At 34.1% G+C, this 16,312-nt stretch overlaps 1 protein-coding gene across 9 annotated transcripts in view; it reads right to left on the bottom strand.

The window, feature by feature from the left end:
• The window catches only part of SYT1 (synaptotagmin 1), a 662,757-nt gene that overhangs the window by 264,219 nt on the left and 382,226 nt on the right, over nucleotides 1-16,312 (bottom strand). For 6 of the 9 annotated variants that reach the window (XM_074270846.1, XM_074270847.1, XM_074270838.1 and 3 more), the window contains one exon: nucleotides 3,952-4,137. In XM_074270846.1, the coding sequence (XP_074126947.1) occupies nucleotides 3,952-4,120 (169 nt within the window). In that variant the 5' untranslated portion in view covers nucleotides 4,121-4,137. Of the gene's footprint in view, nucleotides 1-3,951; nucleotides 4,138-8,947; nucleotides 9,037-16,312 lie in introns of all 9 variants that reach the window. The other 3 variants (XM_074270840.1, XM_074270841.1, XM_074270845.1) reach the window with 1 other exon arrangement.

Genomic DNA, 16,312 nt, shown 5'->3' with positions numbered 1-16,312 from the left:
TGTCCTTGCCATAAGTCCTTGTATTTTTCTAGTTTTATTTTGGTTTATTTGCTTCACATAGGGTTGGTCAAAATTATGATGCTAAGACTTTCCAAGTATCTAGAGGAAGGTTATTTGAATATTCAGAAAAGAGTGTGGAATGTTGTGCCACAGTTCCTTTTTATTGTCCTGACTCAGTTTCCCTAATTTTCCTGCCTCAGTTTCCCTGGAATTATTCTGCCTTAATCCCCCTGTTGCAACCCCCCTCCTGGTCATTAGGACAGACTCCGCCCCTACCTCACTCTATCCCCATTGCTGGAAGCCACGTGTATATATATATATATTTATTTTATTTTTTTTTTCAGTGGAACCTCACATTGGCTGCTGGATGCTTTGAGACATCAGCCCTGGGGGCGACATGCTCCTAGCACAATCTCTCCCTTTCCAATTCCACAAAACAGGCTGGTTTCTGGTGTTGTCCCCTTCCCTTCTCCTCATACTCCCTTCCAGAATACTTTTGTATGTAGTCTTTACCCACTAAATTGTAAGCTCCTCTAGAGCAGACACTTATCTTTGTTGCTATTGTTGTTTTCTTATTTGTACCTTCAGTGATTAGTGCCTGAAGGCACAAAATAAAGTGTACTGAACTGTTTAATGAATTGTCTTGCACATTGTTCCGGAATGGATAAATAAAACAGCAAGGCCAGCAGTCCCAGAATTTTGACTTGCCCATGGCACATATACTCCTTAACTGATGTATCTTTATTCTTTGATTTGGTAAATTTGTATCCACAATACCCAGTAGGTGTTAAATATTTGATAAATGCCTGTTGATAATCCTCCATGGACTTCTCATGAATTGGAGGGAGAGTGTGTCCCTGGTGTATGCTGCAATGTTATGTCTTAGTTATTCTTCCTTTGCCTTTTCTTATAAGAAATATTTCTGATTAAGAATCAATGATATCTTGACTGATTTATTAAATGATAAGTCTTCAAGTGGAAAACTATTCATTTGATTTGGGTTATCTTTTTAATTCACTTTAGTTAAATGAGTATTTACTAAATGGCTAAGATGAACACTTTGTCAGATACCTTCAGGGAAATTACATTCTACTAAGAAGATTGCCTCTGATACCCCCTCTTGTTCAGTAGTTTCAGCTTTGTCTTATTTTTTGTGACCCTATTTTGAGGTTTTTTTTTTTTTTTAAACAAAGATTCTTGGACTGGTTTTGCCATTTTCTTTCCAATTTATTTTACAGATGAGAAAACTGAGGCAAACAAGATTAAATTACTTCCCTGGGGTTTATATAACTTTGTAAGTGACAGACCACATTTAAATGTAAGTCGTCTTGTCTCCAGGCCATGTAATGGGTCAGAACTCTGGAAAAAAATACTTGAAGCAAGGATTCTTACCACAAGGTGTTAACTCATTGATAAGACAATGGTTATCTAGTTTAGCATGGTGATTAATAGTTCCCTAATTCAATTTGATTGATTTAATCTTACAAAAAATAATGGTTCCCCAGTGATATAATGATTGGCTTATACTCATTATGATGAATGGAATAGAGTATTTAAAAGAGGTCAGAGCCAGATCTAGAGGAGGACTTGAACAGACTTGAAGACAAAGACCCTTGTGGTGGCTGGCCTGTCCTTCACTTCTCCACTAAGACCACGGCCTGTCTGAAGGTTCCTCAAAAAGCTAGCCCAGCCCCAGATGAAAGAGACAGACTGTAAAGGAGATAATAAAGACTTTGGACTTTATTTCTGACTATTCTTGTGGTGATTATTCTGCTAAAACCAAGGCTGGTCCCGAGACCTCCAGAAAGCTAACCAGAACATCACAAGGCCAAGTACCCTATCTCTTCACCATGTTACCTAACTGTCCATTGTCTTCACATCCACTGTACATCAAATAGCTTCAAAAAGCATACATACTGGTGAAACTTTTATAGGACACAACTTGTACCTAATTGGAATGCAATGGTAAAAATCATCTCCAAAGTGTTTTCTTTCATGTCATGTAGACATGGCATCAAACAAAGGAATGTCAAAAAACATTTCCTCAAGGTTAAGCTGCCAATCAGCAATGCAGCAGAGCCAAGGATGACACTGAGGTCTCATGAGTCTCAGTTCAGTGATCTATCCACTAGACCAAGCTACCCCTACATTTCTATTCAATTATTCATCTTCTTGCTGAGAATCTTAATTAGTGCCCAGACTGGTGATGGACTTTCTGAGATGAACTTCATTTTTTTTTTTCTTAAAAAGAAGATAAATCAACAATTTCCTAACTAATGATGGCATAAGAAACGACCTAGATTTCGATATTTTAATTTGATCTTTCAACCTCAGAAATATGTCCCTAGTTTTTTTCTTGATGCACTAATGATCAAAAACTTTCAATGTCTGCCTATTGTAGCATAAAATAACAGTTCCTCTGTTTGACAGTCAAGACCTTAAAAAAAGTTAATTCCAACTTATCTTTCCTGTCTTATGTACATACTATACATTTTTTCCCCTCATAGACTCTCCATTGTAGCCAAAGTTGACTACTAGCTGTTCTCAAACTCAGCTATTCATCTGGTCTCCCACACATACATAAGCATGACTCATTTTCCATACCTAGAAGGCAATTCTTTCTCATCATCACTTCTCAGAAGTTTAATCTCCCTTTGAGGTTCAGTTCAGGTGCTTCCTATACAAGCTTTCTTTGAATCCTTAGATTATTAGTGATCTTTTCCTAATCAAATTGATTTATGTTTACTTCTCTCTGTATTCATGTCTCTATGGTAGAATATAAGATCCTTGATTACAAGGATTGGTTTTGTCTTTAGATTCCCATCACCTACAATGGTGTCTTGTCTCATCATTCACAAATTACACATTATATGTTTCATAAATTATACTTTATATATTAGGACCTTGTAACTTTCCTATGTCCAAAGGGCTTTGATTTCCAGCCTGAGCATTAACCATTAGAGGTTCAAGGGAAGAAGAAGGGCAACCAGGATTCTTTTGAAATTATCAAATGTTTAAATTACATGCCAAATCTAAGATGGTCAGTATGGTATAATGAATAGAAAGCTGGATCCCAAATCAGTAAAGTCTGGGTTCAATCCCACCTCTAACATATACTTACTTTTTCTTTTACTTACTTTCTTTACTTTTTAAAATTCTGGATAATACAAAAACTCTAAGTTGCAAAGTAGAGCTTCCCTACCCAAAAAATTCATAGACCCTATTCTATACCAATAAAATCACAGATCCTATATTTTTAAGGCAACTCTAGAAGGAAAACCAAGTATATGACATTTTCTATGTAGTACAAAAGACAAATATTTAATTTAAGCCACATTCATTAGAATTATTGCCATAAATGTAAAAAAATAAGCTAAGGAACATTTTTTTTTCTTCAAAGATAATGTAAGAAAGAGATATGTGTATTTTTTTAATAACTATTTTTGGATCTAGCTGATTAAGCAAAAGAGTTAAGTCTCACTGCTTAGAAGAGATAATAGAATGTTAACAGAGAGAAAAAGCAAAACTAATCCACTATTAAGAAAACAAATTTTAGCCATTAATGATGATAAGAAATAATTATCCTAGAGACAACAGAGAGCCATTGAAAGTTTTTGATCATTTGTTCATCAATCAAAAAGTCAGAACTTTAGAGACATATTTCTGAAAATGAGATCAAGATAATTAGTCATGAATGATTCTAAAAGTACAACCCCTCAAAACTCTCTCAGAAACTGATAGAATAGATCTCAGATCATTTATGAACTAGAAACATTATGGTAAATGGGATTCTTGTTCCTTTCTAAGTGGTTTGATAGAATGCACAAGAGGCCCCAATTATAACTTACTAGTGTCTTGATAGGTTCAAAAGAAAGAACCATGTTATTTGCAATTGATTGGCATGAATCTTGACCATCTAATTTTATTATATTAAAAAAATGTAATACTCACATGGAATTTTATTCAACTCATTCATAAATTTCTCCTTAATCTTAGAAAAAGCATCTTCTTTCCCTTCTCCCGGGGTGGCAGGTTCGGTGACATTATGTGAGAGCACAGGTGTAGCTGTCACTGGAGGGGCTGCCAGAGCCTCATGGTGACTTTCACTTTCGCTCACCATTTTGCTTCCAAGTAAAGCTGTAGGGGCAGGGAAAAGAGCAAAGAAAGAAAAGAAATTCAGAAAGCTTTAAAGTGGTCTCATATCAAAGGTAAACTAAAGAAAAGAAACATCAGTAGGTGCACCTGCTTACTGGATAAATATTGTATCATTAGCATATTACTTCATGTTGGTTCATGAAATATTTATTAAGCCACAGAGGAAAGTCTTTTCAAAAAAGTAATATCAGATGTAATTATTACTTATCATTTCTCCCCAACCATACTGAGTGTGAATTTTCAACTCTCCTACCTCTTTAAGAATTATATAGATTTACCTCCTAACTCATTTCTACAACAAACACACACATATTTGCTATTAGGGGAAGAAAATAAACTCTTGTGTTTAAATATTGCTTATGCTCAGAGGACATCATGATATTTATATTACAAATGATGATAAACCATGTCATAAATTTGAAAATGCCTCATAGGCCTTTTCAAACCATAACAGGGTAATAATATTAAGGCAACAGTTCTCCAAGCAGACTTGTACATTATTTAGAAACTAGGTTTTGATGGCAGTTTTCCTTTCAGTCACTTCCTCTGACATTTACTATAGACAAAACTCTGTTAAATTATTAACTTGTCTTAGCTATGCATCTGTGAAGCCACCATATCTGTAGCAATTGACTATATATTAAGGCACCTACACTGCTAATAGCTAGATCTGTTAAATGTCGTTTTAGATTTTGCTTTCTTTTAAGATATTAGGAAATATTAATTAATCCTAATGGTGTTCTTGCAAAATGGAAGTTCATTTATATCATTAAGATTCCCCACCCCCACCCAGATGTAGAAATGGAGACATGCCATTAATATTTTAGAAAAATATACCCTGGAAATTCTCAAAGAGTCTTCTTGATAAGGGACAGGAAATGAGAATTGATCTTTATGTGTAAGAGTAAGACATGGTCCAGGGTTTGAACAGGCAGTTAGGAGATGTGGAAGCTACTCTTATGGCTTATTGTCTTACTGTGTGACTATAAATGAATCAAGCTGTGGGGCTATAATGGTGAACATGTTTTCAGTCAGGAAAAAAAATTAGTGCTGGCAAGCCTGAGCAGTATCTCCACAGTTCCTACAAGAGATGCATCTAGCATGTAAATTACCTCTGCCTCATCAAGAAATATAAACAGCTACCATTTGAACCAAAGGAAGAAAAAGGGAATTTTACAGAAGTACAAACAATCTCTTAATTTTGAAATTTCACATTTCTATAGGTTAGAAGTTTCAAATGTAACAGTATTCTGACAGAATTAAGAAATAAAAGAATTTCAAAATCAGTGAAATCTGTGATTAAATGTCATAGCTACTATTTTCTAGGAGAAAGAGATGACTCTATTTGCACATAACTGGTTGTTTGCTATACTGGAAGTGTGTAATTTTTTTCTTATGTTTTCAGTATTGTATTTATCATCACTGGATTTTATCCTGTTTGTTTCTATCCTCTATTCATCAAGACACTTTGGGAAGAAAAGTGCCATATATATGGCAAACATTAGAGGGGTTGAAGAAAATTTAAAAATACTTATGTCGTCTTTTAACATATGTCTTAAAATTCCACAACATTTATGCTAATTTATTTACAAATCACAAATATTTTTATTAGTTTTCCTTTTTAATTTCTGCCTATATCATCTTACTTGGCCTCACACAATATTGAAGTGGACCCTAATAAGTTGTACACTGAACAGAGAGGGTTTTCTACTTTCCTGAATGAGGTAAAACTGATTTAAAATTGTGGTTCTCGATACCTCATCCATACTGTATTATGGCCATAGAATTTAGTTCATCAATAGGAGCAAGGACAAATTCAATTCAAAATTAACTTTTACCAGAAGTTTGGTTTAGATGAAGGAATAAGAAGGCACATAACTAGGAACTTGTGAACCAATCTTAGTAGTCAGGGATTCAAACAGTTCTTTCTCGAGTGATTTTCTTTTAACCAGAGGTTGAAAATAGCTTTTTGGATCATTCTCTAATTTTCTACAAACATTGTTCTTTTCTCCCAATTTCTCTTCATAGGCTACTTTTTTTGACATGCAGAAATCTTTTTTTTTCCTTCTTATTTTTTCTTCTGCCAGTCTTTCATTCCCTCTTCTCCCCCCCCATTGTTTTCTTTGCTCTGACCTTCCTTCCTTCTTTCCTATCTTTCTTCCTTTTTTTCTTCCTTCCTTTCCTTCTTCCTCTCTCTGTCTCTCTGTCCCCATATCTGTTCTCTGTCTCAGATGAATTAGGATTTCCTTCAGACTCATATTTTCCTTTCCTTCTTGTCATCCCTTGGAAACCATTCTTTACATTTATCCTTTGAACACTTCATCTCTCCTATTTATCTTGTGAACAGAGAGGAATTTCTCTATCTATTTTACCTTCCCCTTTAGAAGGGGCAAAATTCTATGTTCTGTGCCTATTTAGCTATTCCTTAATACTGGCAGAAACACAAATAGCACATTCTGTGGATGTCATTACAAGATTCCCCTTGGTTTTCAAAACCTGCAAGAAGCAGACTCCCTGCTAATTGTTTCAGCTTACTCAATTACTTTTCCCTCATACTTAGCAGATTCCTGCCAAAGTTCCAATGCATACACAATGTACCTTCAGTTGTCTTTTTTTTTTTTTTTTGAGGATGCTACATGCAGAAATACAATTCTCAGTCAATCTTCCTTATAATTTTTCTATTTTGTTTCCTACTAGATCAATCACTACCTTGAAATCTGCTTCAGTGTCTATATTCCTAGTCAAAATTCAAGTACTTACAATGATCTACTGCATGGTCAGCACCATGTTAGACACTATAGAGACATATAAACACTGGTTTTAATGAGTTTATGTCTTACTAAGAAAGACATGATTGAGGCACATGAAATATTTATTTGTAGCAAATGATACAAGATGGAAAATAATTAAGCACTAAACATTAAGTGCTTTAGGAGTTGAGAGGATCTAGAAAAATCAGTGAGAATTCACAGGGAATTTAGGATAATACATATTGATTCTTTCTTTGGGCTCATGTCATATAAAATCATTATGAGATAAGTTTACAACTAATAATGTTTCTCAAGGCAATCACACACGCTAGTTGAACACAAAAACAAAGAATTACAAAGTTAGAAATCATCTAGTCTGACTCCTAACTCAATGTTAATCGTGCTTCCAACATCTAGGATGCATGTTTATCCTGCTTAAAATACATATTTCATAGAAGTAAAAAATGGAATGGCCAAATCTTTTGGAAATATCTCCCTACATACCATGGCTTCTCTCTTCCCTCTCTCATTCTTAAGTTTTGATCAGAAAGACTCTGGTCTAGAAAGACTTCGACCCATTATAGATTCCTCCTATGTTAGGACTTTCTCCAATTTTCTGCCCTAGTTTGGGGATTTAACCACTAGATGCCTACTCCTGGATTAATTTAAATAAAACTTTTGGGGGGATTTTCTGCACTGCTTAGAAATATTGTTATGCTTCAGAATCACTTAATGCTATGGTTAAAAATCATATCATTTCCAAGTCAGCAGAATTATGTTTTTATCTGTTGACCACAAGGGACATTTCAAAATAATCTTCTGGGTTTTTTTTTATCAGTTGTTTTCCTCTTCTTATATGAAATACCAGGAGATATGTAGCTAAAAACTGAAGGGAAACCTATTTATTTGCTTTGATGCTTTCTCAAATATATATATATATATATATATATATATATATATATATATATATATATATATATATATATATACAATACTTAGCTTCATTAATGATATACTTTTTGAAAATAATAATATTTTGTAGAATTTTAAAAGGAAATCACATTCAAATCAAGAGTAAAATGTATCACTGATATTAAATTAAAGCTACAGTGCTTAACTGTGGTATTACTAATGAGTCTTGTTCTGGGAGTTGAATGTTATTGGTTGAGATATAACATAAACAATTTCGGTGAATTAAATTGAGTTTCCTAAAATGTGACCAAAAACAATAAAATGGAATCCTTGATTTTGGGGGGATGGGGCAGCTAGAGCAGATAAGGGTATCAGTCCTAGAGTCAGGAGGAGCAGAGTTAAAATCTAATCTCACATGTTTTACATTTCCTAGACGTGTGAGTTCTAGGTGATCACTTAATCCCAAATGCCTCACCAAAATTTGGGGAAATTTCATTTGGAAAATAAAATTTCTTTTAAAAAATATTTATTTCTTTTAAAAGTTTTTTAGCATATGAAACATGCATAGTTTTCAACATTCACTCTTTCAATATCTTATGTTCCCAATTTTTTCTCTCTCCCTTCCCCCCACCCTCTCTTAAACATCAAGTACATGTTAAACATGTACAATTCTTCTATACTTTCCACAATTATCTTGCTGCACAAGAAAAATCAGATAAAAAAGGAAAAAAAATGAGAAAGAAAACAAAAAGTAAGCAAAAAAGGTGAAAATATTATGTTGTGATCCATATTCAGTCCCAATCATATTTCTTTAATATAAAAATATAATCCTCCGCAGGTAAAAGGAATATTGGATCGTCACTCCACTTAATCAAATGCTAACTCTTGCCATGAACTTTTAACCCTTGCTTGACAAAGATAAATTTGTGACATTTTCTCCCATATGAGAAGAAAAGTATAGACTCACATGGTGAAACACTTTATTGTAATGTAAATAAAAAGAAGTCTTTTTATAAATGTCAAAGACTGCTATAAAGGTTCTATAAAGGTTGTAACAAATATTATCAGAGTATCCAGAATGGGTGCAATAATCCTACGGACAAACTTGGCGCTGTGGGAGAGAGACTCACTTGGAAGTCTGATGATCTGGGTTTGAGTCTTGTTTTCTAGCTGGGTAACCTTGGACAAGCCACTAATTTCTCTGTGTCTGTTTCCTGATCTGTAAAAGGGAAGTATTGATAATGATACTACTTAATTCATGAGTGGAAAGATCTGTATAAGCCAAAAAAAGTTATATAAATAAAGAATCTAAGTTCAAATTGTATTCACACCTGGCAAGACATGAAATCTATCTATATACATATACATCCATACAAATATATATGTATGTACACACATATTATATATGTTTACACATCTATTTTCAATACCACTTGAAGTTAATCATCTAATACATAATACACAGGTAACAAAGGGAGGGCAATTGATGTCCTAATATTTTTACTTCAATGCCTTATGACAAGACTTATTTTTCTGAGTTCAACTCTGGCCTCAGCCACTACCTTGGGCAAGTCACTTAACCCTCTTTACCTCAGTTTCCTCATCTGTAAAATGAGCCCGAGAAGGAAATGACAAATCCTTCCAATATCTCTGCCGAGAAAATCTAACTGGGGTCATGAAAAGTCAGGCACTGAAGCCAGAGCTCAATATGAGTCAATAACGTGACTATCTTCCTCAATGAATCATCATTCCCCTGTAAGCAAGGACTGTTTGATTTCTGCCTTTGTATTCTCAATACTTAGCATAGTATCTGGAACAAAAATTATTAATAGATGTTTAGTGATTGATAATATAATGTAAAATTGGGGTGTGTGTGTAGGATTAGGAAAATGAGATCAGTTCCAAGTATTATATTTTAATGACAATGAAGAGCTGGGGAATAACCCAGGACAGTGTTTTTTATTTATTTTACTCTATCTGGAGCAGAGAAGATTTAGGTAGAACATGATAACTATTTGAAGGAAGGGATGCTGATATTGTTCTTCTTGACCTTAAAGGGCAGAAAAAGCAGAATGAGAATTACAAAGAGGAAGATGGAGTCCTGAACTAAGGAAAAAACCTACAATTAGAATTATCAAAAATTAGGATGGACCATCTCAGAAATGGTGAATTTTTTCTCACTGGAGGTTGTCAAATAGAGGGTAGGTTGACTATTTGTTGGTGAGGAGGAAGAGAGTGTTTTTTTGTTTTTGTTGTTTTTGTTTTTTTGCTTAATTTTTTTTGTATTTTTAGTGCTTAGTAGTAAGAGACAGGTTGGACCTGTGTTTTCAGTGGTATAGGAAATTCCATGGAGAAGAAATTCCTTTTAGCAATTTTGGTCATCATTTTCTATATAACTCAGCTAAGTGGATAGAGTGCTAGGCCAGTCATCTGGAAGAGCTGAGTTTAAATATGGCCTTAGATACTTACTAATTAGCTTCCTAATCCTGGGCAAATCACTTAATTTTGCCTCAGTTTCCTCTTGATTCTAATATCTTTTGCCAACCCCTCCCCCCCAAAAAAGGGGGTCACAAAGAATCAGACAGAACTGAAAAATAACTAAACAACAGGTCATTCCCTGAGAACATAAATTGCAGGGGAAAAAAAGTGCTGGTCTGCATCAGCAGAGGGAATTATCACACCAATAGTTCTTTATACATCAATGGAGTAACAGAAAGAGTCTAAAAAGGGAGGAGAGGGAAGAGATGATAAATAGGTATAATTCGGCTAAACATTTAACTGGTTTAATAGAAAAAATAGCCATAGGTTCTAATAAAAAGAGAGGGTGTGTGTGTATGTGTGTAGGGGATAAAAATGAAAGCATCATAGGACTTTTTTTTCAGAATCAGGAAATTCAGAATTTTAGTTGCTATGGTAACCTCTTTATCCTTTTCCCTTTATGTTTTGTGGCAGTTTTAAAATTATATATCCTGTCCTTAGATCTGCAAATTGATAAAGATTTCCAAAGACAGTGTTATAAAGAATATTGTCAGATTATATGATGATATAATTTACTACAAAATACATAAACAGAATGATTTCTACATTTTAGGAGGCTATTTTGTCATGCTAACATTTGTAATTAAAGAGCAAAGAATGAATCAAACAGATGGAGGCTGTTAAAAATTATATTGAAAGCTCTTAATAAAGAAAATGCTCTTGTGGAAGAAGAGCAGAAATACTATCAAATAAATATATAAGTAGCACTATGCAAAACTCCTGGTGTTGTCTGAAAAGAGTGTTAGCACATTTGAGGCTAGAATTAGGATATCTCATTCAGTTCCCTTATAGTTTTTCATAATGGACAATGAAAAATTCCTTAAAAGAAAATGACGACATTAAAATCTACATTTAAAACAACAACACACACTATAAGGCCTGAGGGTTCTGAGGCATCAATAAGTTTTAATACCTCAAAAGTCTCCAACAGGCCTTCCAATGTATAGTTGTGGTTATAGCTGTTCCCTGTAGAAGGAGACATAGTTTCTCTTGAAGGATTTAGGAAGGAACAAGAGGATTATGTCACTGTGGGAAGGAGCTAGCTTCTGTTTATTTAGATGATTTTTTAAAAAACAAATTTCTAAAACTTGGTACAGGTAGAACACCTGAGTGCTTCCCAGGCACGCTGTTCTCCCCAAACCCCACTTCCTTCCCCCAGTCCCATGCACCTGGAATCCTTTCTCCGGTATAAACACAGATCCCTGTAAATTTTATTTACTCATCCCCACCCAACCACAACTAGGTTTTCCTACAGATAGAGATGAGCTAGGAGAATATTCCTTAACAAGGTTAAGGTTGCACCTGGGCAGTTAACTTAATAATTCCAGTTGTCTTTGCAACTTGTGACAAGATGCTATAAAGATCTGAGTCCAGATTGCAATTGTTTTTATTTTTTATTTTTTTTTTGCATCTCCAGCATTTAACAGTCCCTGGCTTATAGTAGTTTGTTAACTGAATGATTGATGAATGTGATTACCTTTGCAATCAACTATGAAAGCCAGGACAGCATCCTTAAAGTTATCTGTTTCTAATTTTGGTTACCCAAAGATGAGTTGTTTAACAATGAAAGAACTGAAGATATAAAGTAAACTAAAAATATATTTAGAGATGGGAATTTAGAAGTCATCTAAAGATAAAGTTTGTAATACCCAGATTTAAATTGATGTTCTTATTCCAAAATTTCTTATGGTTATGCATATTGTCACCCCCCACCCCTTTAGAATTTCAGCTCTTTGAGGGAAGGGCACTAAGCACAGTATTCCACATATAATACATGTTTAATAAATGGTAACTAATTATTGATTGTATTACATTGCCTCCCTAGATATCTATTGGTTGAACTGAGATTTTCCATTTGTCCTTTTTCCTCTGGGGTGGGGTATGGAAGTAAAATAAAACAAACAAAACCTCCTACTTTCAGAAGTCTAAGTTCCATACAAAAGAATTATGGCCTTATTTACTGGGAACTGAGAGGGCTTTTAGAATAGATTAGGAAAGAAATGATTTATAAATATATTATGTTAGGACAGTGTCTAATGTTATATATAGCAATCACCTAAGTTCAATATTATTTTCTTTAAGAAATAATTTTTTGGTCATGGAAACTTTCCATTAATGAAATGGGCAATAGCCATTTATAGATATTGCCATTTATTTTAAGAGGCAGGGATATTAAAAGGAAGCTTTTATAAGCTTTTTGCAAAGAGAAACTTAAGATTTCAGAAGAATGACAGGGTCAGATTCAAGTTGTGGTATCTAAATAGCCTTTTCAACAACATTATGAAGGTTTCAGATGTATCTGATAAGCATTTGAAAGGAGACACAGTCAGGGTCAAACCTCTTGTTGGTAGAAAAAATAGACATGAAACGTTGAGATGGAATTGAAATCTCTGTGGGATCAATTCCAGTCAGCATGCAGGGAACAGACTGTATATATATATAATATTAATTGCAGTTACCTGTCTTTGTACAGCAAAAAGAGAATAGATTCCTCTGGCATTTTTCCAAGAGGTACAGCTAAGCTCGACCAAGTGAATTGACTCAAACTTTCCCCTATAATAGCGGTGGATAAATAATTTGAAAACTCCTGTTTTCCAGTGCTTTGCCATTATTCAGTTGAGATCTTGCTGCTTCTGAGCGGCAGGCATTCAAGAGAAAATGTTAATTTGCAACTCCAAATTTTCTTTCATCAAACGGTATTCAAATTGCCATAGCTCCACTGTCAAGCAGTCATAAACAAAGGTATAAAACTGTTCTGCAGACACTTTGGATTGTGGTCGGTGGGATGGTGGATACAGTGTCCAAATAGTGGAAGTGCTATCTACATAAGATGCTTCCATGGCCAAAGCCATTGGGAATTTTTAATATGAGAATATAGGATATAGGACATATTGAAAGAGAATTTAGAACAGGCAAGAAGTGTAAAAGGGCTTTGATGATATTTTTCTTGTTTCCACTTTTCATCGTGTGCCAATGATTTCATCTTAGAATACGACAATGTGATTTAGCAAGATCTACAGACTTTTGAATAATGTCGGGCAAGAGTTTATGATTCAATTTGTAAGAGAGAAAAACTGACTGAAAAGGAAAGATCACAATTCACATCTGACTTTTTTATGGACTATGTAGAAAATGAGATACAGGTGATAAAATGCATACAAAGTGCTTTGCAAACTTTAAACGTGAATTGCTATTTTTAATTTTATTGTTGTTAAATGTGGCTCCTTGGTCTTTTCCGAAACCATTTTTTTGGGTGCTATTTCTGTGCTCTCCCAGATTCTTCTTGACTTTAAGAGTAGACTTTCAGTAAAGGTACACTGCTTCTCATCAGTGTCTGCATCCTTGCTAGTCTTGTAAATTATAGTCTAGTTCAATGCCCTGCACCTCATGGTGTCTGATAAATATGAATTGAACTGATTTAGAAGGGCTTTAAAAATACAAGAAAATTGCTCTGGTGATTGTCTTCATCTAATTTCCAAGGACTTGAAAGGTACAGGTAAGCCTCCTAATTTTGTACATTTTATTCAAATTGGATGCTTCACCTTCTAATGTACCCCTCATTAATCCAACTGTGAGGCTGAGCCAGTCTGAGTCAGCGAGGTCATCCATCCAGGACTTCAAGAACAATTCCAATGGAAAAGAACTAGGAATACCTGACAGTCAATCTCTTGGGTAAAATCATCTCTACTTGTCTCCTGTGGGGAGGAATTCTGCAGCCCACTGACACTTCCTGGAGAGTAATTCCTTCTCCCTAGGTCTATTTGGACAGTCTCTGACTGAATTCTGACAAGAATTCAGGAGGCAAAGTTAGATTTTGAAAAAAAAAATTTTTTTTAAGCATAGGCTGATGGGAAATTGCCAGGTGACTAACAACTGGAGAACAGAGGGAAATACATAAGTGAATACAATATTATACAATTTTAAAATAAAAGAAGATTATCACCTGAGGCTGTTGATTCACTTTCCTAATTTCAGAGGAAGATGAGGGCTTATGAATCAGGTGATTTCAGGCTTGGAAGAGAGGGAGAACTTTGAAGTAACTCTGGTATTGCCCCAAATCAGATTTTGGTAGGGGTGCTTTCTTTAGTTAATCTTATTAGACCATTTTGATAAGTTATTTGGTCCCTAGTTAATTTCATTAGAATATCTAGGTGGAACCTGAGTAGAGACCTTCATTTTGAAACAGAGTCAGCACTTTTGCAGGCTGCAGTTCTTTGACTTCCAAGGTCAACTTTCTGGGGAGATGTTCCCGAACTCACAGGACTCAGATTCTATACCTTTTCTCAATACTTTCATGCCAGTTTGCAGCAAAAGGAATTATATGAAGACATCACCACTAACATTCACAGCTCTAATACTATAGATTAATGATTGTTAAGAATACGTGAGTTCAAGTCTTACCATTAACACATGGTAGCTGTGTATCTAGGAACAAATCACTGAACTTAGTGTCTTTGTCAACTTTTCAAGTCTATACTCTGGAGATTCATATTGACATGAAATTCCCTTTGCTGATGAAAATCTATCTTGATCTAATAAGGATATTGCATGGTAAGAAGTGTCTTTTTTTTTAAAAAGAAAAATGTCATTGAGATATAAAAAAAAAAAAGAATTTAGAAGACAGAATTTAGAATGACATATTGAAAACACACCAGAGCTTTGAAAGATACTGGCTGAACTTATGAAAAATTAAGCTGTATCTAATATATATGTACAGTTTCTCTTTTTCTGTTCTACTATATATGTGTGTATATGTGCACATGAGCACACGTGCATACACACATATACACACACAGGACATTAAAAAAGAAAATTGAAAAAAAAAGTTTCCTTAGATTACTTTGCACTTTAGCAAATACTCCTTAGAAATATCTCTGGAATCTATAGCTAAAGCATCTTTTCCAGGAAATTTGGTTATAACACTATATAATATTTTAACACTAACATTAAAAAAGATAACCAAACAATACACTATGATACTCCTACTTATGTGCTTTTATACAGACTGGAATCCATGCCCTCTCTGCTTTTTAGAATCCCTAGCAACCTAGTAGTTTCTTAGATAACTAGCTATAAAGGTTCAATTTGTTTGTCACCTTTATGTTTTCTCCATCATCATCAATCCATCAACCAACAAATCTGTGAGCATTTATTAATCTCTTATTATCAGTAATGCCAAAATGAGGCAAAATGTTCTTGCCTTCATGGTTCTTACACCAATCATTCCTGGTGTTAGTGGCTTTTTCCATCTAAAATCATCCTCTACTAAATAATTTGTATCCATGTTGTATGCCTTGGCATGATGGTCTAGGTACCTTGGGGATTCTTGAGACATTTTTAGAAAGTCTAGGAAATAAAAAAATTTTTTTCTTCACAATAATATGAAGATTTAAAATTTTTTTTGAATATACTAAATATTGATGGATGTAATTCATATAAACAAATTTCTTTTGAGTCCTCAACAGTTTTTAAGAATATAAAGGGATATATGAAATTTAAAAAACAAAAACAAAAACATTTTGAGAACCCTGCCCCAGATCAACATAAATTGCTATTGGACTTTTTCATTTTTGCCTTATATCTTCAGATCCCAGCACTATGCCTTAAGCACCAAGGTTCCTTAATAGACCTTGATTGAATTGTTGAAGTAAATTATAAAAGTGGTCACATTCATGGACTGATATTTTCCATCCCTCTCATGATGCCTGACTAGACTAGATGTCATTCAATGGTAAAATTCATTGCCGATAACAAGACAGCAGTTTAAAAGTAATTTTTATTTTGAAATAAACATTCACTTTAATATTTTGCTTTCTGAAGTTTGACATCTTTTTTGTTTGTTTTGTTTTAAGATGAAGGGACATAATAGATTCCTTGATAATAGTTGCATTTGGGATTCTATTATTTAATTCATTAGTATTTTTAAAAAGCTGGCAGGTAAGTTTTTTAAATAATAA

This window comes from Sminthopsis crassicaudata, chromosome 5, assembly GCF_048593235.1.
Source record: "Sminthopsis crassicaudata isolate SCR6 chromosome 5, ASM4859323v1, whole genome shotgun sequence".
NCBI lineage: Eukaryota > Metazoa > Chordata > Mammalia > Dasyuromorphia > Dasyuridae > Sminthopsis > Sminthopsis crassicaudata.
The sequence above is the reverse complement of the archived record's forward strand: the minus strand, read 5'-3'. Positions and strand labels throughout refer to the sequence as shown.